At 34.9% G+C, this 26,455-nt stretch overlaps 1 protein-coding gene across 1 annotated transcript in view; it reads left to right on the top strand.

Annotated features, from left to right (window-relative positions):
* Positions 1-20,546: 20,546 nt before the first annotated feature.
* The window catches only part of TENM1 (teneurin transmembrane protein 1), a 498,746-nt gene continuing 492,837 nt past the window's right edge, over positions 20,547-26,455 (top strand). Inside the window, exon 1 of the mRNA XM_050776593.1 lies at positions 20,547-20,805. Within this exon, the coding sequence (XP_050632550.1) occupies positions 20,556-20,805 (250 nt within the window). The 5' untranslated portion in view covers positions 20,547-20,555. The remainder of the gene's footprint in view (positions 20,806-26,455) is intronic.

Raw genomic sequence — 26,455 nt, 5'->3', positions numbered from 1 at the left:
AAGGGTTTTCATTTCTCCACATCCTTGCCAACATTTGTTATTGCCTGTCTTTTGGGTAAAAGCCATTGTAACTGGGGTGAGATGATATTGTAGTTTTGATTTGCATTTCTCTGATGGTTAATGATGTTGCGCATTTTGTCATATATCTGTTGGCCATTCATGTGTCTTCTTTTGAGAAATGTCTATTCTTTTGCCCATTTTAAAATCAGATTATTTGATTTTTTTCCTATTGAATTGTTTGAGCTTCTTACATATTCTGGTATTAATCCCTTGTCAGATGGGTAGTTTGCAAATATTTTCTCCCATTCTTTACTTTCTAATGAGCATTTCTTAGAAGACTTTGACAGCCCTACTTAAGTATCAACCTCAGTGATTAGGGTATCCCTCAATAATTACATTTAGCTATACATTGAACTGGAGGAAAAAACAGTATCAACAGCTAAATTTGAATAATCAATTTCCAAGAATATGTTTTTCACATGTGGCCTGAATGGAACAGTTGGGTTATAAAATGTGAAAATAAAAATTGTTTACCAAGAAGCTAAATGGAAATAAATTTTGTAGGTAGTGAAAAAGTATTGTAACCTTTAATAAAGTATAAATTGCAAATAAATTATTTATAGTTATAGCCTTGATGATAATGATATTTCTGTTCAAGCAATATTTATTAAGCACCTTCTTTCTGCCAAACTCTGTACTAGAGATTGGGAGTATATGAAAGATGAATAATACACACTCCCCAACCTCAAGGAATTTACAGTCTCCTGGGAGAGATTGATGCCCTATTAGTTAAGATTGCTTGTTATAGGTAGCAGAAATCAATGAGAGCTAGCTTAAACTGAAAACAATTGTATTAAAAGTACATAAGAATACAGGGTGACTGTAGTCAGTAATAGTCTAATTGTACATTTTAACATAACTAAAAGAGTAAAATACTATCATTTGTAATACAAAGGATAAATACTTGAGAGGATGGATACCTCATTTTATATGATATGATTAATATGCATTGCAGGCTTATATCAAAACATCTCATGTACCCCATAAATATGTATACCTACTAGGTACCCACAAGAAATAAAAATTTTTAAAAAATAAAGTACATGAGAATGCTTCATTGGACTCAGGGCAAGAGTGTGGCTATACCACAAGAAGGGACTTGTTGCAGTCCCTTAACAATTTTCAGAAGAATTGTTAAGACATTGCTTTTTGTTTCTAAACCCATTGCCTTCAACGCCGTCTCTGCAGGTTGACTTTCTCTAAGTTTCCATCTACGAGACAAGTATAAAACCCCATACCCCATAAAACCCTAGTTCACGTTTCTTCTATTCAGGAAATAAGCTAAGATTAACCAGATTTTTTTTAGTGCCATTTCTAAATTCCAAGGAGACAGAATATTTTTCTCAACTTGAGTCAGCTGTCTCCTCAGCTCACGGGTCTCCTCAACTACAATGAGGAGTAAGGTCAGTAATAAAAATGTTGCTTTCTGGGAGCCTACACATTTGATACTCAAAGCAATTCCCAATGCAGGGCTGTCAGTGTCAAATGGAAACATACACTCAAAGAGGTCTACTAGAGAGGATTGAAAGCTAATTTTAATACATTTTAGTTAATACCATGATAAAGATATGGTAGCTTGCTCTGAGAGCACAAGGGATGTGAAACCATTTATTAACGTAAAAGTGGTAATATTAATACAATCTAAATAAATAATGTTTTTTGTATAGTAAATGGTTAAGAATAACCATGATATAAGACAGACCTAGGTTTTTGCGCTGGTTCTGCCATTTACCTGCTGTATGTCCTTGGACAGGTAACTAAAGATCTGCAAGTCTTAATTTCTTTATCTGTCAAATGGTAGCTGCAAAGTCTTGGGAGTTTTTGTGGGAGGATTAAATGAGAAATTGGATATATAGCACTTTACAGTGTGTCTGTTACAATGAAATGCTCTATAAATGTCAGTTGTGGTTGTTGTTTATCACTATTAATTTATTATACACATATTATGGGATAGATGCTATCAGGTAAGGTACCTGTTATCAAGTATTAGACAAAGAGGCAACATAGCTTCTGAAACATCTAATATCCCAGGGAACTCTTTAGCCTAGCAGAACCCAGCCTACTTTCTGCTCATTTCAAATTGGGTAAAAATCCTTGCACTTGTCTTATTTTAAATAATACAACATTTTATTAATAGGCAACAACCTCATTCTGCTAAACCTAGAAGACTGTGAGAGGAAATTCACTGAGACACTTCAGACCTGGCTGCGGGTTAGCTTGTGCTTTTGTATTTCCCCTTGTCATTGAAGTAGCCCTTTAAGGGAGAGCTGGGATTTTAATTAGTACTCAGAAGCCCTGTTGATTTACTTGACTGTTGGGTAGCTGAGCTCCCTATGTTCTGTTCAGGAACTTTACAGGTAGGGGAATATCTGATACAATCTCATAACAGCCAAGAAATCCATTAGTACTGCTCCCTGTTGCTTCTGTACTGCATACCACAGAACCTAAGTAGTGCGATATGTGCTACCAATAAACATGTCATCATAGTCATGCATATGCTGTTCTCAGACCCTAAATTCATTCAAGGAAACAGCTGGAGTTGTGAAAAAAATGGTTAGCCTAATGCTGGGTTTCTTGAATGGCAGGTAGTAGTTATCCCCAAATGAGGAGTTATTTCTTCTGATATTTGACCATGTAGGGCCATTCATGTACATTTGATGGAGGGAATTTGTTTGTTTGTTTTCCATTTCTTTCCTTTACTTTTTTTTGTTTTCTCCTGGTAGTGTAAGTTATATAGGACCCTTACATAGCAGTGATAACAGTTCCTCGGAAACCATCTGATTGTTAAAGGAAGTGTATGAAACAATGCAATGACTTGGTAATAGCTTCAGCAGGAGCCCTGCCATATAACTAACATCCTAATGACTCTGTTGGACCCATTAGGCATGTATGAGACAGTGCAGTTGACTCTGTAACAGCTCCTTTGGAGATGTTACACTATCAGAGGAAGTGTGGAAGTTATTGGGATTATGTGTGGGTGAGACACTTCTGTGGTGGCTGTGATATTTAAACTTAAAAACCACTTTGATGATACTGAATTTCAAGTCATTATCAAGGTAGATATAACAAGTTCATATTTTCTTTTTCAGTAGATAATTTTAACTACTATTATCTTTATATTAAAGTAATATTGGCCAATGGTTTAAAAATTAATAGTAAAAGCAGATTTAAAGTGAGTAAAGTGTAACATCCCCCTCCCTCTCCATCCTTCAGGTTTCACTCTTGAGAGACAGTCAGTGTTAATAATGTATTATATATCATTCCCCAAATTTTCCAGGCATATACAAATGGGATCACGTACTACAAAAAGTCTCATAATTTTTCCCAGTTCATATTATCTTGGATATTTCCCCATATTTGTAGTACAAATCTGCCTTATTATTTTTAATGACTGTATAGGATTCTGTTTATATATATATATATATTTTTTTAGCCAGTCCCTTGTTGATGGACATCTAGATTTCCAGTGTTTTGATATTAAAAACAGTGCTACACTTAATATCCTTGTACACGTCTTTTACACACCTCTTATATTATTTATTAGAAGTAGAAATGATGGGCTGAAAATATATGCATTTTATGTTTGTTTAAATATTACCAAATTTCCCCCTTAAAAAAGACCTACCGATTTATTTATCTACTAAAGCTATATAAAAGTGCCTGTTTTCCCATATACTTATCAATACTGGCAATGATGAGAAAGATTTCTCATACCCAATCTGCAAGATAAAATACAGTATTTCTTCTTGCTATTATTTTGTTCTATTTATGGGTGAGCTTGGTCATCTTTTTTATGTTAATGACCCATTTCCATCTCTTCTCTCAGTTTCCTGTTGACATACTTTGCCCACTTTCCCATTTGAATTTTTATATTTTCTTATTAGTTCTCTAGAGTACTTCCTATATTAAGGGTAAAAAAAAAACCTTCACTACATATTATGCATTTTTCCTAGTTGTATATTTGTCTTTTTAAATAGGTGCATTGTGTGTGTGTACTGTGTATGTGTATATATGATAAGATTTACATTTTTAAGAGGTAAAAGTCAACTATTTGTACTTTATAGCTGGTGGATCTCTCTCTTTCTCCATATATATATATATAAAAATATATGTATATGTCTTTGCTAGCAGTACTATAATTTCCACAATTTGAAATTTAAATTGCTTAAAAATTTATTTTAATTTAAAAACAATATAAATATCTGCACACAAATAATAAATGTGAATGTATGGTATGCATATGTTTAATATATAATATAATACATACATATGAATATATTTACATGAAAGCAAACTTGAATGTAGAAGTTAAATACAGTACAAGTAATGTAGCTATTAAAATTAATTAGTATTATATGTTAGTCTTTGGAGTTGATCTTGATGTATTATTTACCCTCTTACTGTGTATTATATATCATTCCCCAAATTTTCCACACATGTACAAATGGGATCACATACGACAAAAAGTCTCATAATTTTTTCCAGTTCATATTATCTTACTCTCTTACTTGATGTATTATTTACTTACATTACTGTGAAAGAAGCCAAAATGAGTCAAAGTGCTTTCAGAGACTGCTTTTCAACAGAGTTTTTTAAAAAAGCTTAGAAAATGAAGGAAAAAAATATGGCTGAGCATATATTCACCAGAAATAAAATGACAACATTGTCATCTGAATTTGAAAATGATGTTTCAATTGCCATAGTTAGGACACATGCTTTTGGTTGTTCTTTTCTGGTTTGGGAATGGGCTTATGTTAAGTCATTCATATTACCTTGCACTGTCCATCTTTTCACTTTTGATAAATATTCATGAGATTACTGGTCAGACTTAATTTTTTTGGTAGGTATTTAAAGTGGAATGCAGAATAGTTCACAATTTGAATTCATGCAGTTGAATTTTTTTCATATATCCTAGTTGAACATTTTTTTAAATAATTGAAATAATATCTTTAGAGAAAAGGGGAATCATCTTGGCTATTTCAGAGGCAAGTTGACTATGCTTTCAATATTTTTTGTTATAAAAGTAATACTTTTTAATAAATAGATTATTAAAGAAAATTGGGAAATTACTGAAAAACAGGAAAAAATCCTTAATGTTCTCTCCAAAATGAAATATTAGTCACATTCTCTCATGAATTAGCATCTTACCTTTGTCTTTCCATGCATCATGTATCCTTGTCAGGATCCATACAACCTGATATTTCACTTAAATTAAAAGTGAGCAATTTCCAATATTACTGTCTTAATTAAATGTTATTTTAAATATATTAGTTAGGTAGATGTAACATACTTAACTGTACACTATTTTTGGATATTAACATTTCCAGTATTTCACTAGAACAAAAATACTGAAATAGACATCTTTGTAATCAAAGATTGGTCTCTTTCTGATTTATTCATTATTAGTAGAGTTCTACAAATAAAATTACTGGGTTCAAAAATATTTTCATTAAGGTTCAAGATATATATTATCAAATTATATCAAGATTCATACTCCCCCATTAGTAAAGCATGATAGTGGCCATTTTAGTGTACCCTCACTGGTACTAGATAATTTACTTTAAAATATTTTTCACCAATTTGAAATGTGAAAAATATAACTACAGTCATGTGCTGTATAAGAGTGTTTTGGTCAATGACAGACCATATATATGATAATGGTCCCATAATATAATAATACCATATTTTTACTGTACCTTTTCTACATTTAGATATGTTTAGATGCATAAATACTTAGCATTGTATTATAATTGCCTACAATATTTGGTGAAGTATTAATAGCATGCTTACAGGTTTGTAGCCTAGCAACAATACGCTACACCTATGGCCTAGGTGTGTAGTAGGCTATGCCATCCAGGTTTGAGTAAATACAATCTGTGATGTTTGCACAATGACAAAATTGCCTAACGACACATTTCTCAAATTGTATCCCTGTTGTTAAGAAATGCATGACTGTATATTGTTTAAAATTACACGTCATTAGAGAGAGAAAGGAAGCTAGCTGACTAGAGGCATCTGGTACTTACCTCCTCCATAAAGAAGAACCAAAATAGCGAGTAATCACACTTCAAATACATCATCTATGGGAGAATGCTAGAATTCAACAAATGACAGGAAATACGTAAGGCAAGGAAAAAGAGGGAAGCAAGGCAGCCTGCTCAGCTGGAATGGGCTAGGGGCCTGGAGAAGATCCCCAATATGAGGAAAGGATAAGTGAGAGACCCTAGCAGTCTCACTGTGAACTCCTGCAGTCCTAGCTATGGAGAACCCTTGATCCATGTTGGCCCCGAGACTAACATGGGAAATATGCCTGGAGACTATGCAACGGCATTGCTCCAGAGAGAGATGTCACATTGGGTCTCATCCCCCACCCACCCCCAAATCCTAAACAGCTACAACATGACACCATTTTGAGAGCTCAGTCTCCAACAGACAGCATCCTGCCCTGGGGCTCAACATCCTCTGCCTCTACACATCCCTGGAGTACAATGAACATCCTCTACCTACAGCCACCACCGCAGCTGGCTGCTGCCAGCAGGTTCAAAGTATGAGCCATTGGAAGCAACCCCACTGCCCCCAGCAGTGGAGCCTCTTGCATTTACAAGCACCCTAATGACAGGTTACCCTGTTGTAGCTACTATCCAGGGCAAAATTGCACACTCCCCACTGCCTGACAATTGCTGCTGCCACTGAAAACATCCCGTGGCTCCCTGATAGCAGGGGCACAGTGCAGCCGCTGATACCCTCACCCAAGCATTCCACCAGAGGTCTGGGATCACCCTACCCCTGCCTACCACAGTCAGCACCTGCATGCACCACAGGAGGAGGCCCTTAATACAGATCTGCCTGGCCAACCACCACCACTACCAGTGTCCGAGCTCATTGTCCAGGGGAGTGAGGATTGCCCTGCTGAGTCCACAAGTGTTGACAACTGAGAACTCCCCCTAGAAACCTCAAGCCAACACAACCAGATGATACCACCAAAGCTTGTACCCATCAGCATGCTCCACCTGCAGGCCTGGGAATTGACCTGTGCAACCTACCACAGCCACTGCCAACACAAGCACAGATCGCTTGGGAAATAGAAGGTTGTCTTGCCACTGCTACTGGCACTGTTCATGCTACACCCGCTGGCCAGCAGCCCAAGGACCCACCCACTCACTTGGTCCACTGCGACCACTGCCAGCACTTGAGCAAGCTTTCTGGTAAAAAAAAAAAAAAAAAAAAAAAAAAAAAAAAAAAAGCACCCATATGTATAAAGCAAATATTATTAGAACTAAGAAGATAGACTACATAGATTAATACTTGATAGGTTACATACATTAATAGTTGACTTAGACACCCCACTCTCAGCATTAGACAGATCATCTAGAGAGAAAATTAACAAAGAAACATGGGACTTAAACTTCCCTTTACACCAAATAGGCCTAACAGACATCTACAGAACATTTCATCCAACAGCTACAGAATACACATTCTTCTTATCAGCACATGTAACATTCTCCAGGATAGACCACATGTTAGGACACAAAACATGACTCAACAAATTTTAAAAAATCAAAATCATATCAAGTATCTTCTTATACCACAATGGAATTAAACTAGAAATCAGTAACAAAAGGAACTTTGGAAATTGTACAAGTATATGGAAATTAAATATCCTCCTTAATGACCATTGAGTCAAACAAGAAATTAAGGAGCAAATTTTAAAAATCTCTTCACACAAATGAAAATTAAAGCACAATATAGTAAAACCTATGGGACTGCTGGGCGTGGTGGTTCACACCTGTAATCCCAGCACTTTCGGAGGCCAAGGCGGGCGGGTCACCTGAGGTCAGGAGTTTGAGGCCAGCCTGGCCAACATGGTGAAACCCTGTCTCTACTAAAAATACAAAAATTAGCTGGGTATGGTGGCAGGTGCCTGTAATCCCAGCTACTCGAGAGACTGAGGCAGGAGAGTTGCTTGAACCTGGGAGGCGGAAGTTGCAGTGAGCCAAGATCGAGCCATTGCACTCCAGCCTGGGTGACAGAACAAAACTCTGTCAAAAAAAAAAAAAAACTATGGGATACAGCAAAAGCAGTGTTAAGAATGAAGTTTATAGAAAAAAATGTGTACATCAGAAAAGTAGAAAGATGTCAAACAATCTGATCATGCAGCTCAAAGAATTAGAAAAGCAAGAACTTACTAAACCCCAAATTAGTAGAAAGAATGCAATAATAAAGATCAGAACAGAACTAAATGAAATATGGACTATAAAAAGTAATAAAAAGGAACAACAAACGAAAAGTAGGTTCAGCAGATAAACAAAATCAATAAACCATTAACCAAAAAAAGAGAAGACCGAAATAAATAAAACAAAAAATGAAAAAAGAGACGTAATAACTGATATCATAGAAATGCAAAAGGTTGTCAGAGACTCTCATGAACAACTATACACTAACAGACTGGATAATGCTGAGTAAATGGATAAATTCCTGGCCACATACAACCTACCAAGATTGAATCAGGAAAATATAGAAAACCTGAACAGATCAAAAACGAGTAATGAGATTGAATCAGTAACAAAATGTCTCCCAACAGAGAAAAGTTCAGGACAGAATGGTTCACCGACAATTTTTAATGAACATTCTAAGAACTAACCCCAATTCTCCTCAAACTATTTCAAAAAATTGAAGAGGATGGAATTCTCCCTAACTCATTCTACAAGGCCAGCATTACCCTGACACTAAAACCACAGAAAGTCACAATTTAAAAAGAAAACTATAGGCCAATATCCCTGATGAATATACATGCAAAAATCATCAAGAAAATATCAACAAACCAAGTCTAATACCACATGAAAACATAATATAACACGATTCAGTGGGATTTATCCCAGAGATGCAAAGATGGTTCAATATATGCAAATCAATAAACATAATACATCACATCAACAAAATGAAGGACAAAAGCTATATGGACATCTCAATAGATGCAAAAAAAGCATTTGATAAAATTCAACATTCCCCTCATGATTAAAAAAAAAAAAGCTCTCAAAAAACAAGGCATAAAAGAAACATACCTCAACATAATAAACGTGATATATATGACAGACCCACAGCTGACATCATACTGAATAGGGAAAAGCTGACAGCCTTTTCTTTAAGAACTGGAAGAATACAAAGATACCCAGTTTCACCACTCCTGTTTATCATAATACTGGAAGTCTTAACCAGAGCAATCAGGCAAGAGAAAGAAATAAAAGGCATCTAGTTTGAAAAAGAAGTAGTCAAATGTTCTGTCTTTGCAGATGATATTATCTTATACTTAGAAAATCCTTAAGACATCAACAAAAACTTAGATTTGATAAATTCGGTGAAGTTGCAGGATACAAAATCAGTTTGCAAAAATTAGCATTGTTATACATCAGTAATGAACTAGCTGAGAAAGAAAATCAAGAAAACAATTTCATTTGCAATAGCTCCCAAAAAATAATTACCTAGAAATAAATTGAACCAAGGCGCTGAAAGACCACCACCAAGAAAACTACCAAATCACTAATGAAAGAAATTGAAGAGGACACAAACAAGTGGAAAGACAACCCATGCTCATGAATAGGAAGAATTAATATACTGCCCAATACAATCTACAGATTCAATGCAATCCCTATGAAAATGCCACTGTCATTTTTCACAGAATTAGAAAAAAAATCCTAAAATTCTTAAGTAACCAAAAAAAAAAAAAAAAAAAAAAAGCCTGTGTAGCCAAAACAAGTTTGAGCAAAAAGAACAAAGCTGGAAGCATTCCTGACTTCAAAATTTATTACAAGACTGTAGTAACCAAAAGAGCATGGTATTGGTATAAAAACAGACACAGACCAATTGAAAAGAATAGAGAACCCACAAATAAATCCACATATCATCAGGTAAATACAAATCAAAACGAGATATAATCTTATCCCAGTTAGCACAGCTGTTATTAAAAAGACAAAAAATAGCAGATGCTCATAAGGTTGAAGAGAAAAGGGAACTCTTACACGCTATTGATGGGAATGTTAATTAGTATTAACCACTATTGAAAACAATATGGAGATTTCTCAACAAACTAAAAATAGAACTACTATAGGATCCAGCATTCCCACTACTGGGCATTTATCCAAAGGAAAAGAAATCAGTATATCAAAGGGACACCTGCACTCCCATGTTTATTGCAGCACTAATCACAATAGCCAAGATGTGGACTCAAGCTAAGTGTCCATCAGTGGATGAGTGGATAAAGAAAATGTGGTACACATACATGATGGAATATTATTCACCCATAAAAAGAATAAAATCCTATCGTTTGCAGCAACATGGAAATGGACATCATTATGCTAAGTGAAATAAGCCAGACACAGAATAAAAAATGATACATGTTCTCACCCATATGTGGAAGTTTAAAAGTTGATCTCATGGAGATAGTTTAGAATGGTAGATAGCAGAGAATGGGAAGGAGATATGGGGAAAGATGAAGAAAAGTTTATTTATGGTTCCAAACATACCATTAGATAAAAGGAAAAATTTCTAATGTTCCATAGCAGAGTAGGATGATTACAGTTAACAGCAAGGTATTGTATATTTCAAAATAGCTGGAAGAGAGGACTTGAAATGTTCCCAACACATAGAAATGATAAATATTCAACATGATGGATACCCTCAAATACACTGATTTGATCATTGCACATTCAATGCATGTAACAAAATATCACATGTATCCTGTAAATATGAAAATATTATTTCTCAATAAAAACATTTAAAAAATAAATGCCATCCAGAAGAAAATTCAGAAGCTATAAAAATATTAATCAAGCCTGGCAGCCTTGAAGAACACTTTAGGAGGACAGAAAGGCTTAGATTGTTTAGTTGTTTCTGGTCTTCCGTGAGCCAGCCTTCACTCTGCAGCTCATCCTTGGCCATGAGAGATGACAACTTGTAGGGTTAGGCACCTAGGACACTAGCCCCTTCTAAATCAGTTGTATTTGTCTGTGTGTCTGTTTTTTGTTGCTATAAAGATACCCGAGGCTGGTTAATTTACAAAGAAAAGAGGTTTATTTGACATATCGTTCTTCAGGCTGTATATGCATGGCATCTGCGTCTGCTCAGCTTCTCGTGAGGCCTCAGGAAGCTTTTAGTCATGGCAAAGTGGAAGGGGAACTAGAGTGTCACATGCCAGAAGAGAGTAAGAGAGGGATGCCTGGCTCATTAAAATAACCAGATCTCATGTGAACGCATGACCACTGGGCGGGCACCAAGCCATTCATGAGAGATCCACTCTCATGACCCAAATGCCTCCATTTAGGCACCACCTCCAACACTGGGGATCACATTTTAACATGAGATTTGGAGGGAACAAATATCCAAAACTATATCATCAGTTCTCCAGTTTGACTCTGGATCCCCACCCTCAGACCTCTGGATGAGATTGTTCCTCCTCTATAGTCCTGTGGTTCTCTGAACTAGTCTAGTCATAGCTGCATCACACTGGGCTTTAATTGTAAGTATCCCCCAACTAGATTCAAATAAAACAAGTTGTTCACAGATGTATGTAAAGAACATTTTGGCCCAAGTTAAAAACTCAATAAATGTGTAAAGCATGAACATACAGTTGGCCCTTGAACAACACAGTTTTAAACTGCACAGGGGTCCACTTATACACACATTTTCTTCTGCCTTGGCCACCCCTGAGACAGCAAGATCGATTCCTCCTCTTTCTCCTCAGCATACTCAACGTGAAGATGAAGATGAAGACCTTTATGATGATTCACTTCCACTTAATGAATAGTATTTTATCTTCCTTATGATTTTCTTGGTAACATTTTCTTTTTTCTAGCTTACGTTATTGTAAGAATTAAGTATATAATACATATAACATACAAAATATGTGTTAATCAATTGTTTGTTATTGGCAAGTCTTCCACTCAACAGCAGACCATTAGTAGTTATGTTTTTGGAGAGTCAAAAATTATGCGTGGATTTCTGACTGTGTGGTGGTTGGCATCTCTAACCCCTGCACTGTTCAAGGGTCAACGCATTAATAAACCTATAAATAAGTCATTTCCAAGAAGTTCTATGAATGGGTTGCAGAGAGTCTGTGAATGCCTCAAATTGCATGTAATATTGAATGCATGCTGATAGACATACGGTCCTCTGGCAATGATCCATGTCTTTCATTGGATTATAAACTGGTCCATGACTACCTCCAAATACTTCCAAATTATCTTAAATTCCTTGAATGAGTATGTGGGCCAAGCTTTGAAGTACCAGTGACTTTCAGAAGTCACAACTTATATTCTAGAGAGAGTTTATTTTGTTTTGGAAAAATAAGCACTGTTAGGAACCAATGAAAAATTATTAACCTCTTTCAAGTCAGGGGTTGAAAGTTAAAAGAGCAGAATATCATCATTTACCAACTGCAGCCAAAAAAATCACAAATGAAAATCAACTGCCACTCCAATTAATACTTTGTCTCTATGAATGGGTAACATGGTCACCTCTGTGGAGGAAAATGGGAATCTGAAGATCTGCAGTGCATTAATTGAGCAAATATTCTTTCTCTGAATGCTATATTGTATAATTTGGATTTTTTTACTCTGTATGATTACTTATTTCAAAATAAATAATTAAAAATTTTTAACTGGATGTCCTTTATTGATTCTGGAATTTAACAATTTTTATAATGACTTTAAATTTTTGATTGAACTAGAATGATTTTTAAAGAAAACTATCATAAAATCTGAGAACTAACTAATAAATTCAAGAAGCAATTCTTACAGGCAGAAGCAATAAAATAGGTAGCACATTCAGGAAAAGAAGAGAAAAGACATGAGTATGTCAAAATAACTAAAGATACAGAGGATATTGAATGACTCATAAGAGACTAATTTGTGCACCTCTTTTAAGGTACACTTGAAAACCATGTTGGAATGGATCTCATAGAAAAAATACAAATGACCAAAACTGGTCTCAGAAGGGAGAGAAACTTTTCTCAGTAGAGAAACAAGTCTAATTTGTAAAATAGAAATAAAACTTCCAAAGAACTACTTAAACCAAAAGAAGTAGCATAATTAGGCAGTGTCACAGGCAAAATTTGCTACACCTTTAAGGAATACATTATTTCAATGCTACCTAAATGTTTTAAGAGCATAATTAAATGAGCACTTCCAAATCTTTTAAAGATTTTTTTTGGAAGAAAAAAAAAAAAAAACCATTGATACCTAAAAGTGAAAAAGAAAGTACGAAATACATCTCCAAATCAATTTTACTTCTGAATACTGATGCAAAATTCTTAAATAAAATACTAGCAGACAAGTTCCAGCAATATAATAAAAGAATAATATACTACAAGTAAGTGCAGTTCATACTAAAAATGCAAGGATTATTCAATATTAAAAACTGTTTCTCTAACATGCCATATGAGTACATCAATACAGATAAACCAAATTTAAAACCTGAAGAGATTTTCAAAAGGGTTTTGATAAAAACTAACATTTTATTTAACAAACATGTAGTGTTTATTCTGTGCCAAACATTGTTCTAAGTATTTTACAAATATTGAGTTTAATACTCACAACCACTCCATAACTGAGGTACAAATGATATTCCCATTTACAATGAGAAAACTGAGGCACAATAAGGATAAGTAAAATGATTTGGCTAGTAAGTGGTAAAGCCAGGATTTACACCAGGCAGTCCAATCCTTGCATTTACCCATGATATTGTACTGTGTCGTGCATTAATTTTGATAGACATACATACAAACATATATATACACACATATATATATATAATCTCTTAAAATGAGATCATGTAAAATCACAAAATCCAGTTTTATTTGAAGTGAGGAAGCACTAGAAGGATTTTCTTTCTTTTTGAGACAGAATCTCACTCAGTTTCCCAGCTAGGAGTACAGTCATGAGATCATGGCTCACTGCAGCTTTGACCTCCTGAGCTCAAGTGATCCTGCCACTTTAGCGTCCCAAGTAGCTGAGGCTAAAGGTGCATGCCACCATGCCATGGCTGTTTTAAAAAAATACTTTGTAGAGAATGGATCTCCCCTGTGTTGACCAGGCTGGTGAACTCCTGAGCTCAAGCCATTCTCCCACCTTGACCTCCCAAAGTGCTGGGATTACAGGTGTGAGCCACTGCACCTGGCTCTAGAAGGATTTCTATTAGAGACAAGAACAAAACAAGAATATCCACTCTAATAAACTACTTTAAACATATGAAGGTAGCAACTGTCAACATTAGAAAAGAGAAGAGGAATAAAATTTTTAAAATGAGGTATAGTTTTTATTATTTTTAGGTTATATAATTGTATATCTAAAAAAAAACTAAGACCAATCATGAAACTAATGCAAGCAATAAGAGAATTTAGTAAGCTAGTTGGGTACAAAATTAGCACCCCAAATTAATAGTTTCCTTCCATATAAACAATACTTACTTAGAAAATATAGTTGAATAAATGATTACAGTAGCAACAACAGCAATCAAAATGCCTGAGAATAAACCAGCAAAAAGTACAACACACACGCGCGCACACACACACACACACACACACACAAATTATAGTGCTATTGAGGAATATAGAAAAGAGCATAAATAAGTAGAAAGTCATACTTATTTCTTAAATAAGTCTCAGAACCATAAAAATTCCCCTTAATCTATCATTTTAACATGCCTTCAATAACAAAATATCAATTGGTCTTGTAAAACGCCTAACATACTGGCTCTAATATTCAACTGGGAAAAACAAACATGTAAGAATACTTTGAAAATATACTGGGAAAAAACGTAATATAATGATGATAGATTTGCTAGATATTAAAATATATTTAAGTTCATTGTAAATAAATTAGCGGGGTGCTATTATATGAATAAACAAAGTATTAGGATGGAAGAAGACTGGAAATGTTTCCAAATATGAATAGGAGTACAGTATATGATAAAGATGACCTTTCAAATAAGTCTGAAAGACATGAATTGTTTGTGAAAAATGTTGAGACAATTATGTGGCCATCCAGAAAACAATAAAGTTGCTTCCCTCCTTACCTCGCTCCCTACACCAGAATAAATTCTAGGTGACCCCAAATTCAATGTGAAAATAAGTATTATAAAGCCATATGGGAGAATTTCTTCCAACCTTAAAGTAGGAAAACCTTTTCTAGATATAGCACACAAAAAAACTAGAAGCCATAAACAAAGCTGTTGTCAAATTTGACTACACAAAATTATATACATATGTATATACATTTATATTAAAATATGTGTAGCATAGAGAGACAAATAGTCAATTGCCTCCTATATAAAGAGTGCTTATAATCAATAAAACAAAAATCCCAATAATGAAATAGAAAAAAATTGATATATGCCATAGTAAAGGAAATGAGAATGGTTCTTGGACATATGAAAAAAAAATGTTTGAACTCACTCGGAAAATAAATGCATATTAAAACTGAACTAAGTTTTGTCATTTGTTACCTATAATATTGGCAATAATTAAAATTTCATAACATACATTTTTGGCAAATGTGTATGAAATGTTGGTTATGGAAGTATAAATAGATACAGTCTCTATGAAAAGATATGTGACAATATCTAGCAAAAACAATCTTCTTTGATACAGCAATTTCTATTCTTGAAATTTATCCTACAGATATTGAATGAGCATGCAGTGGTATGTATGAAGATATTCACTTAGCACTGTTTGAAATATCAGAAAATCAGTGATATCAATCAAGATGTTTATCAGTAAGAAGCCACTTGAATAATTTATGGTATGTTCATGTAGTGGAATATTCTGCAGCCTTAAAGAGAGTAAGACATATAAGTAGGAAGAGAAGTCGGGTGGCTCAAGCAGAATTGCACAGGGGGTTTTAACTCCACTGACACTATTTGTACATGCATTTATTTATGATATTTTATTTCTTAAGCTCGGTAATGAGGTACATGGGTGATTATAATATTGCTCTTTATACCCTTTTATGGGTGTCTGAAATTTTTTAAATAAATCTAGAACAAACAAAATGAGACAACTCTGTATTTATTGAAGTGGAACACTCTTCAAGATGCATCATTAAACAAAAGCCACAGGGTTTGAATCGTTGTTTATAGTAGTGGATTTTCTTGTCTATGACCCAGTTGAAGAAATATATTTTACATTCTAACCCAGTTCACAGTGAATCCATAAATAAAACCCAAAAACAAAAATTTCATAAGACGGTATCTACCCTTACTATGAAACAACATGCTCTGACATTTTCTCTTCTATTCTATTCCATTTCATATCTTTGTAATGTTAATTGTGATCCAGTAAATTCATTTTATAACTGACTAATAGGTCAGAACCAGAAGTGTGAAAATGATGATGTCCAGTGTACTACACTTTATGTGTGATTTTTAATTAAGCTATATGCTTGCATGCTTATATAATCATAGAATTTCTCTGAAAATATTCAAAATAAATGAATAATTTTAATTGCATTTGTGGAGGGGAAGTAAGTGGCTGTGGGACAGGGATTGGAGGGAGATTTTTTTTCCTGTGTGCTCTTTTGTCCCGTTTGAACTTTGATAGTGTGCTATTAAATTTTGTAATTTAACATAATTTTTCAAAATAAAAGGAAAATGATGTCGTAGATAAATGAATCCAATTCACCTGCTTTCTTGGCCACTTTTTAAAATAGCAAATACTTGCTGCTTAAAGGGCTCCTTCCAATTTTTAAATTTTAAATTTAATTTAAAGTAAATAGAAATTTAAAATTTATTTAACGTAGCTTTGTATGTGTGTATTCCTTCTGAAAATAAAGTGGGAAGCAAATCTATTATACTACAAATAATATTTTGCTCTTTACATTACTATTATGTCACCTGCTCATATTGATTGTCCTCACGAAATTACAGCCCCATGTACAGAGGGGATATACTTTTTTGTTTACTTGAAAGAACTATGTTTGGAGATCAAGTTTCTGTCTTACAGAGGAAGCAAGGCATGGAAGTATTGTTATCTAGTGGACAAGAAGTTCTATGTTTCAAAATTGTTTGCCAAAATTAGCAGCTGTAAAACAAGAACAAGGCTTGCAAATTTCAAGCTTTTCATGTTAACATAAACCATGCTATTTTCCTTTGAAACCAAAAACATGTATTTTTCATTTAACAGTTTCAGCAGTACACATCATTGTATTTCCATGAACAAATGACTAGTATGCTAAATGGTTGATTTTAAATAGAATTTCCTTATTCACCAAAGTTTATACTTTTAACTTTTTGTTTTCAATTGGAAATTTCTGCTCAAATAATTTTCATTTATTTTGATGTTTGTAAGTGAAAAACTAGTTTACTGATAAAAAAAAAAGTCCTGTATTTTCATTGTTCCTTCCAAGTTTATATTTGCTGAAATAATTTTTCTGAAGTTGGAGAGATTGTGTAGCCTGCACAAAAATACTGTGTAATTGTTTAATCCATTTTACCATGAGAAAATTGGTAGCCTTGTGAAATAATCCATTAATTTTCCTTATAGCACATGTTTTATAAGCCTGGGTTACTAGTGCTAAACATGGACCAAAACAAAATTAATATAAAACTAAGGCCAATCCCATTCCATGAAAAAATTCTGAGTTCTGTACACTGTCTTCACCTGGCTTACAGGATATCATGCTCTCTTAGTTTTCCTCTTATCTCAGTGGTCACTTCTCTGTCTTATTTGCTGATTCTTTTTCTTCTAACCTTTTTTTTTTTTTTTTTTAAGACAGAATCTCGCTCTGTCACCAGACTGGAGTGCAGTGGCGCGATCTCAGCTCACTGCAACCTCCATCTCCTGGGTTCAAGTGATTCTCATGCCTGCTTCAGCCTCCCGAGTAGCTGGGATTACAGGCACGTGCCACCACACCCAGCTAATTTTTGTATTTTTAGTACAGACGGGGTTTCACCATGTTGGGCAGGATGGTCTCGATTTCCTGACCTCGTGATTCGCCCGCCTCAGCCTCCCAAAGTGCTGGGATTACAGGCCTGACTCTCTAACCTTTTAATGTTGGTATATACCAGTGCTCAGCTTTTGTCTTCAAGTCTTCACTGTTTATACCCTACTCAGTAACTTCTTATGGTCGTGAGGCTTAAACCATCTAATACACTAATGACTTTCAAATTTTTTCATCTTTCCTTCCTACCCAAAACTTGCTCCACTTCCAGACTTCTCCATTTCAGTTGATGGAAGCTCCATCCTACTACTTGCTCAAGTCAAAAACCTTGGAGTCATCCTGAAAGTTCCCTTCCTTGCAATATCTTACATCCACTGTATTAGCAAACTCTGTTCACTGTACCTCCAGCTCGCCTGCTACCACCCTTGTCCAAGCCACCATCATCTCTCATCTGGGTTAAATCATACAGCTTCATAACAGATCTCTATGCTTCTCAGAGTGATCTTTTAAAAATATTTTCTTATTACAGGTTAGTATCCTTTTCTTTCAGATTGGTATCATAGAAGTAGAAAGTAGAATAGTGGTAACCAAAGACCAAACAGGGGAGGAGGAAGGGGGAAAAGGGACAAGCTGATCAATGGGTACAAAGTTACAATTAAATAGGAAACATAAATTTTGGTGTTCTCTTGCACAGTAGGGGGACCATAGCTAGCTAAGAAAAATGTATTGCATATTTCAAGATAACTAGAATAGAGGATCTTGAAAGTTACCACCACAAAAAAGATAAAGGTTGAGATTATGAACATGCCAACTATCCTGATTTGATTATACAAAATATGCATGTATTGAAACATCATACTAGCCCATAAACATGCAATTATAATGTGTCAATTATTTAAAAATAATAAAAGAGTAAACAAAATATATGAGTTGACTCTACTAAAAATATTGCAAGTGGATTCTCATTTCACTCAGAATAGAATATTTACAGTGACTTAAAATACCCTCCATGATCTAGCTCCCTGTTACCTCACCTCCTACATTTTTTCTTAACTCTGCACATTGACACTGACATCTTTGTCAATCTCAAAAAAAAAAAAAAAAAAAAAAAATACTCGGGGCATACTTCTGCCTTAGCTACTTCACTGTGGCTGACTCCTCTACTTGGAATCTTCTTCCTTCAAGTGTTGCATGTTTTCACTCTCGCACCTCCGTCAAGCTTTTGCTTAAATGTCTCCTTCTCAGTGAGGTCTATTTTGATCCATTCCATACACTACTGCAATTTGCACTCTAATCCCTGAACTCTTAATACCTTTACCCTGCTCTACCTTGTCTTTATTTCCATAGCTTGTATCAACCTCTGTATAATTTACTTATGTACTATGTTTATTGTTTATTGTCTGTTTCCATCTACACAAATTGTAAGTTCTGTGAGGACTAGGATCCTTGTGTGTTTGTTTACTAAAGTCCTTAAAGGCCCTAGAATAGTTTCTAGGACTTAGCAAGTGTTCAACAAGTACTTTTGAAAGAATGAATATAGAATGTAACTTTTGGTATATAATTTGTGTCTTTGTCTTTACACAGAACTGAATAACTGTTTTTGATTGATATGAACTATTATTTCTTGCACAATTAATATTTTTAATTTTTGTGGGTACATAGTAGGTGTGTATATTTAGCGGGTACATGAGATGTTTTGATACAGGCACACAATGTGAAATAAGTACATCATGGAGAATGGAGTATCCATCCCCTCAAGCATTTATTCTTTGAGTTACAAACAATCCAATTACACTCAAGTTATTTTACCATGTAGAATTAAGTTATTAACCCTGTTGTGCTATCATATAGTAGGTCTCATTCATTCTTTCTATTTTTTTTATACATTAACCACCCCCACCTCCCCCCACAGCCCCCTACTACTCTTCCCAGCTTCTGATAACCATTCTTCTACTCTCTATGTCCACAAGTTCAATTATTTTGATTTTTAGATCCTACAAATAAGTGAGAAGACACAATGCTTGTCTTTCTGTGACTGGCTTATTTCACTTAACATAATGATCTCCATTTCCATCCATGTTGTTGCAAATGACTGGATCTCTTTCTTTTTTATGGCTGAATAGCACTCTGTGGTGTATATTACCACATTTTATTTATTCATTCACCAATTGATAGACACTTAGGTTGCTTCAAAATTTTACCTATTGTAAACACTGCTGCAATAAACACAGGCATGCAGCTATCTCTTCTATATAATGATTTCCTTTATTTTGGGTATACTGCTGCTGTATGCTATACAATATATACCCATCAGTGGGATTGCTGGATCATATGGTGGCTCAATTTTTAGGTTTTTGAAGAACCTCCAAACTGTTCTCCATAGTGGTTGTGCTATTTTACATTCTCACAAACAGCGTGCAAGTGTTCCCTTTTTTGCACATTCTCACCAGCATTTGTTATTGTCTGTCTTTTGGATAAAAGCCATTTTTGCTAGGGTAAAATCATCTTTTTTTTTCTTTTTTCTTGAAACAGGGTCTTGCTCTGTGGTCCAGGCTGGAGTGCAGTGGCATGATCTTGGCTCACTGCAACCTCCGCCTCCCAGGTTCAAGCAATTCTTGTGCCTCAGCTTCTAGAGTAGTTGGGATTACAGGTGCACATCACTATGCCTGGCTAATTTCTTTTTTTCTTTTTTTTTTGTTAGAGACAGTGTTTCACCATGTTGGCCAGACTGGTCTCGAGCTCCTGACGTCAAGTGATTCACCTGCCTCAGCCTCCCAAAGTGCTGGGATTACAGGCATGAGCCACCGCGCCCAGCCGGGTGAGATCACATCTTACTATAGTTTTAATTTGCATTTCTCTGATGATTAATGATGCTAGCACCTTTTCATATGCCTGCTTGCCATTTGTATGTCTGCGTTTGAGAAATGTCTATTTAAATCTTTTGCCCATGTTTTGATCAGGTTATTAGGTTTCTTCCTATAGAGTTGTTTGAGCTTCTTATATATTCTGGCTATTAATCCCATGAGAGATTAGTGGTTTGCAGATATTTTCTCCCATTCTGTGGGTTTTCTCTTCACTTTGTTGATTGTATCCTTTACTATGCAGAAGCTTTTTAACTTGATGTGATCCCATTTTCCCATTTTTACTGTGATTGCCTGTGCTTGTAGGGTATTGCTTAAGAAATTTTTTGCCCAGATTAATGTCCAGGAGAGTTTCCCCAATATTGTATTTTCATAGGCTGAGGTCTTAGATTTAAGTCTTTAGCTCATTTTGATTTCATTTTTGTATATGGCAAGAGATAGGGGTCTAGTTTCATTCTTCTGCATATGGATATCCAGTTTTCCCAGCACCGTTTATTGAAATGACTGTCCTTTCCCCAGTGTATGTTACTGGCACCTTTGTCAAAAATGAGATTACTGTAGGTGTATGGATTTGTTTCTGGGTTCTCTATTCTGTTCCACTGTCTATCTGTCTGTTTTTATGCCAATGCCATGCTGTTTTGGTTACTATAGCTCTGTAGCATAATTTGAAGTCAGGTAACGTTATTCCTCCGGTTTTGTTCTTTTTGCTTAGATAGCTTTAGCTATTCTGGTTCTTTTATCATTCCATATAAATTTTAGGATTTTTGTTCTGTTTATGTGAAGAATGTCATTGGGATTTTAATAGGGATTGCATCGAATCTGTAGATTGCTTTGGATAGTATGGACATTTTAAGAATATTGTTTCCTCCAATCCATGAACATGGAATATTTTTCCTTTTTTTTTTTTTTTGGTGTCCTCTTCAATTTCTTTCATCAGTGTTTTGTAGTTTTTCATTATAGAGATCTTTCACTTCTTTGGTTAATTCCTAGGTATTTTATTTTATGTGTGGCTATTGTAAATGGGATTACTTTGTGATTTCTGTTTAGGAATGTTCACTGTTGACATATAGAAATGCTACTGATTTTTTTATGTTGATTTTGTATCCTGCAACTTTACTGAATTTGATTATCAGTTCTGATAGTTTTCTTGTGGAGTCTTTATGTTTTTCCAAATAAGATTACATCATCTGCAAACAATGATAATTTCACTTCTTCCTTTCCAATTTGGGTGTCCTTCATATCTTTCTCTTATATGATTGCTCTAGCTAGGACTTCCAATACTATGTTGAATAACAGTGGTAACAGTGGACATATTTGTTATGTTCCAGATCTTAAAGGAAAGGCTTTGAGTTTTTCCCCATTTAGTATGATGCTAGCTGCAGGTCTGCCAGATATGACTTTTATAATGTTGGGATATGTTTCTTCTATTCCCAGTGTTCTGAGGGTTTTTTTTTTTTATCATGAAGGGGTGTTGAATTTTATCAAATGCTTTTTCAGTATCAATTGAAATGATCACATGGTTTTTATTCTTCATTCTGTTTGTATGATGTATCACATTGATTGATTTGTGTATGGTGAACCATCCTCGCATCTCAGGGATAAATCCCACTGGTCATGATGAATGATTTTTATAATGCACTGTTGAATTTGGTTTGCTATTATTTTGTTGAAGATTTTTGCATCAATGTTCATCAGAAATATTGGCCTATAGTTTTCTTTTTTTGATGTATCTTTATCTGGTTTGGTATCAGGGTAATATTGGACCTATAGAAGGAGTTTGGAGCTATTGTCTCCTCCTGTATTTTTTTGAATAGTTTGAGTAGGATTCATATTAGTTCTTCTTTAAATGTTTGGTAGAATTCAGCAGTGAAACCATTAGGTCCCAGACTTTTCTTTTCTGGGAGTATTTTTATTATAGCATCCATCTTGTTATTAATTATTGGTCTGTTTAGGTTTTGGATTTTTTCCTAGTCCAATCTTGGTAGGTTATATGTATCTAGGAATTTGTCCATTTCTTCTAGATTTTTTTATTTATTAGCATATAGTTCCTGATATTACACTAATGATCCTTTGATTTTCTGCAGTATAAGTTGTAATGTGTCCTTTTTCATTTCTGATTTCATTTGAATCTTCTCTCTTTTTTTTCTTTATCAATCTTGTTTAACTTTTAAAGAAAAACTTTTGTTTCATTAATCTTTTGTATTGCTTTTCATTTCAATTTCATTGAAATTAAATGAAATTTGTGCTCTGATCTTTATTATTTCTTTTCTTCTACTAATTTTGGGTTTGGCTTGCTCTTGCTTTTCTAGTTCCCTAAAATGCATTGTTAGATTGTTAATTTGAAGTTTCTCCTCTTTTTTGATGTAGGTATTATAGCTATAAACTTCCTTCTTAGTATGACTTTTGCTGTGTCCCATAGGTCTTGGTATATTGTGTTTCCATCATTATTTGTTTCAAGAAATGTTTTAATTTCTTTATTAATTTCTCCATTGACCCACTGGTCATTCAGGGACATATTGTTTAATTTCCATGTATTTTTATAGTTTCCAAAATTCCTCCTGTTATTAATTTCTAGTTTTGTCCTATTGTGGTCAGAGAAGATGCTTGATATTATTTCAACTTTTTGAATGTTTTGAAGACTTGTTTTGTGACCTAAAATATGGTCTATCCTTGAGAATGATTCATGTGCTGAGGAAAATAATGTGTATTCTGCAGCTCTTGGATGAAATGTTCTGTAAATATCTATTACATCCATGTGGTCTATAGTGCAGATTAAGTCTGATGTTTCTTTGTTGATTTTCTGTCTGGAAGATCTGTCCAATGCTGAAAGTGGGGTGTTGAAGTCTCCAGGTATTATTGTATTGGGGCCTATCTCTCTCTTTAGTTCTAACAATATCTGTTTTATATATCTGGGTACTCCAGTGTTGGCTGCATACATATATATTCAAAGTTATGTCCTTCTGCTGAGTTGGCCCCTTTATCATTAAATAGTGACCTTCTTTTCTCTTCTTATAGTATTTGTCTTGAAATCTATTTTGTCTAATATAAGTATGGCAAATCCTGCTCTTTTTTTGGTTTTCATTGGCATAGAATGTCTTTTTCCATTCCTTTATTTTCAGTCTATGTGTGCTTTACAGGCGACGTGTTTTTATTGTAGGCAACAGATCAATATTTTTTTCACTCATCCAGCTAGTCTGTGTTTTTGATTGGAGAGCTTAGTCCATTTACATTAAATTATTATTGATAAGTAAGGACTTACTCCTGCCATTTTGTTATTTGTTTTTTAGTTGTTAAATGGTCTTCTCTTTCTTCTTTCCTTTCTGTCTTCTTCTACTGAAGATGATATTCTCTGGTGATATGAGTTACTATTACTATCTTGCTTTTCATTTTTTGTGTATTCATTGTATGTTTTGGGTTTGAGGTTGCTATGAGACTTGCAAATACTATCTTATAACCCATTATTTTAACCTGATAACAATTCAACACTATTTGCATAAACACACAAGCAAGTAAAATGAAAAATAATAAAAACTCTATACATTAACTTTGTTCCTCTGCTTTTTAACTTTTTGTTGTTTCTATTTATATCTTATTGTACTTACTGTGTCTTGAAAAGTTGTTGCAGTTATTATTTTTATTTGTTCATTATTTAGTCTTTCTACTTAGAATAAGAGTAGTTTACACACCACAGTTACAGTGTTATAATATTTTGTGTTTTTCTGTGTACTTACTATTACCAGTGAGATTTGTGCCTTCCGGTCATTATTGCTCATTAATGTCCTCTTCTTTCTGATTGAAGTACTCCCTTTAGCATTTCTTGTAGAACAGGTCTGGTATTGATTAAATCCTTCAAGTTTTGTTAGTCTGGGAAAGCCTTCATTTCTCCTTCATGCTTGAAGGATATTTTTACTGAATATACTATTCTATGGTAAACTTTTTTTTCCTTTAGCACTTTAAATATGGCATGCCATTCTCTCCTGACCTGTACAATTTCCACTAAAAAGTCTGCTGCCAGGCATATTGGAGTTTCACTATATATTGTATGCTTCTTTTCTCTTTTCTCTTTTAGGATCCTTTATTCCCTTGACCTTTGAGAGTTGTATTATTATTAATAAATGCCTTGAAATAGTCTTCCTTGAGTTAAATCTGCTTGGTGTTCTTTAATCTTTTTGTACTTCAATATTGATATGTTTCTCTAGGTTTGGGAAGTTCTCTGTTATTATCCCTTTGAATAAACCTTCTACCCCTGTGTCTTCCTCTAAATCCTCTTTAAGGCCAATAACTCTCAGATTTGCCCATTTAAGGTTATTTTCTAGATCCTGTAGTCATGCTTTATTGTTTTTGTTTTTGTTTTTGTTATTTTTGCCTCCTCTGACTAGTATTTTCAAGAAGACTGTCTTCAACCCCACCAGTTCTTTCTTTGCTTGATCTATTCTGCTATTAGATTCTGATATATTCTTCAGTATTTCAGTTGCATTTTTCAACTCCAGAAATTCTGCTTGACTCTATTGAATTATTCCAATCTCTTTGTTAAATTTATCTGATAGAATTCTGAATTCCTTCTTTTCGTTATCTTGAATTTCTTTGAGTTTCCTCAATACAGCTATTTTGGGTTGTCTGTCTGAAAGGTCACCAATCTCTGTTTCTCCAGGATTGGTCCCTGGTACCTTATTTAGTTCATTTGTTGAGGCCATGTTTTCCTAGATAGTATTGATGCTAATCGATATTCTTCGTTGTCTGGGCATTGAAGAGTTGGGTGTTTATTGTAGTCTTCACTGCCTGGGCTTATTTGTAGCCAACCTTCTTGAGAAGGCTTTCCAGACATTTGAAAAGACTTGTGTGTTCTAATATATGTTTTAGGGGGCATTCCAAGCCCAGTAATACTGCGGTTCTTGCAGACTCGTAGAGGTACCACCTTGATAGTCTTGGACAAGATCTGGGAGAGTTCTCTGGATTATCACACAGAGACTCTTGTTCTGTTCCCTTACTTTCTTCCAAAGAAACAGAGTCTCTCTCTCTGTTCTGAACCATATAAAGCTGGGAATGGAGTGACACAGGCACCTCTGTGGCCACCACCACTATGACTGTGCTGTTTCAGACCTAATGCCAGCACAACACTGGTTTTACCCAAGGCTGGCTTTAACCATTCCGTGGCTCCTGCCTATGTTTGCTCAAGGCCTGGGGGCTCTACAATCAGCTGGTGTCTAAGCCAGCCAGCCCTGTGTCCTTCCCTTCAGGGCAGCAAGGTCCAGAAGTGTTGTCCAGGAGTCAGGGACTAGAGGTAAAAAAGCCTTTGAAGACTACCTGGCATTCTATTATATTGTAGCTGAGCTGGTACTCAAAACACAAGAGACAGTCCTTCCCACTCTTCTTTCCCCTTTCAAAAGGCAGAGGAACCTCACCTGGTAGTCACCGCCACCCCAGACTACGGGGAGTACTGCCAGACTACTGCTGATGTTCGTTTAAGGCACAAGGTCTTTTAAATCATCTTTTTGTGAATACTGCCTGCCTTGGGACTCAATCTTTAGAGTAGTGGGCTCCTCTCTGGCCCAGGGCAGGTCCAGAAATGCTGTTCAATAGTCAAATCCTGGAATTGGGGACCCCAAG

This window comes from Macaca thibetana, chromosome X (genome assembly GCF_024542745.1).
Source record: "Macaca thibetana thibetana isolate TM-01 chromosome X, ASM2454274v1, whole genome shotgun sequence".
Classification (NCBI taxonomy): domain Eukaryota; kingdom Metazoa; phylum Chordata; class Mammalia; order Primates; family Cercopithecidae; genus Macaca; species Macaca thibetana.
Note: the sequence above shows the minus strand (reverse complement) of the source record. Positions and strands in the feature narration are given on the sequence as shown.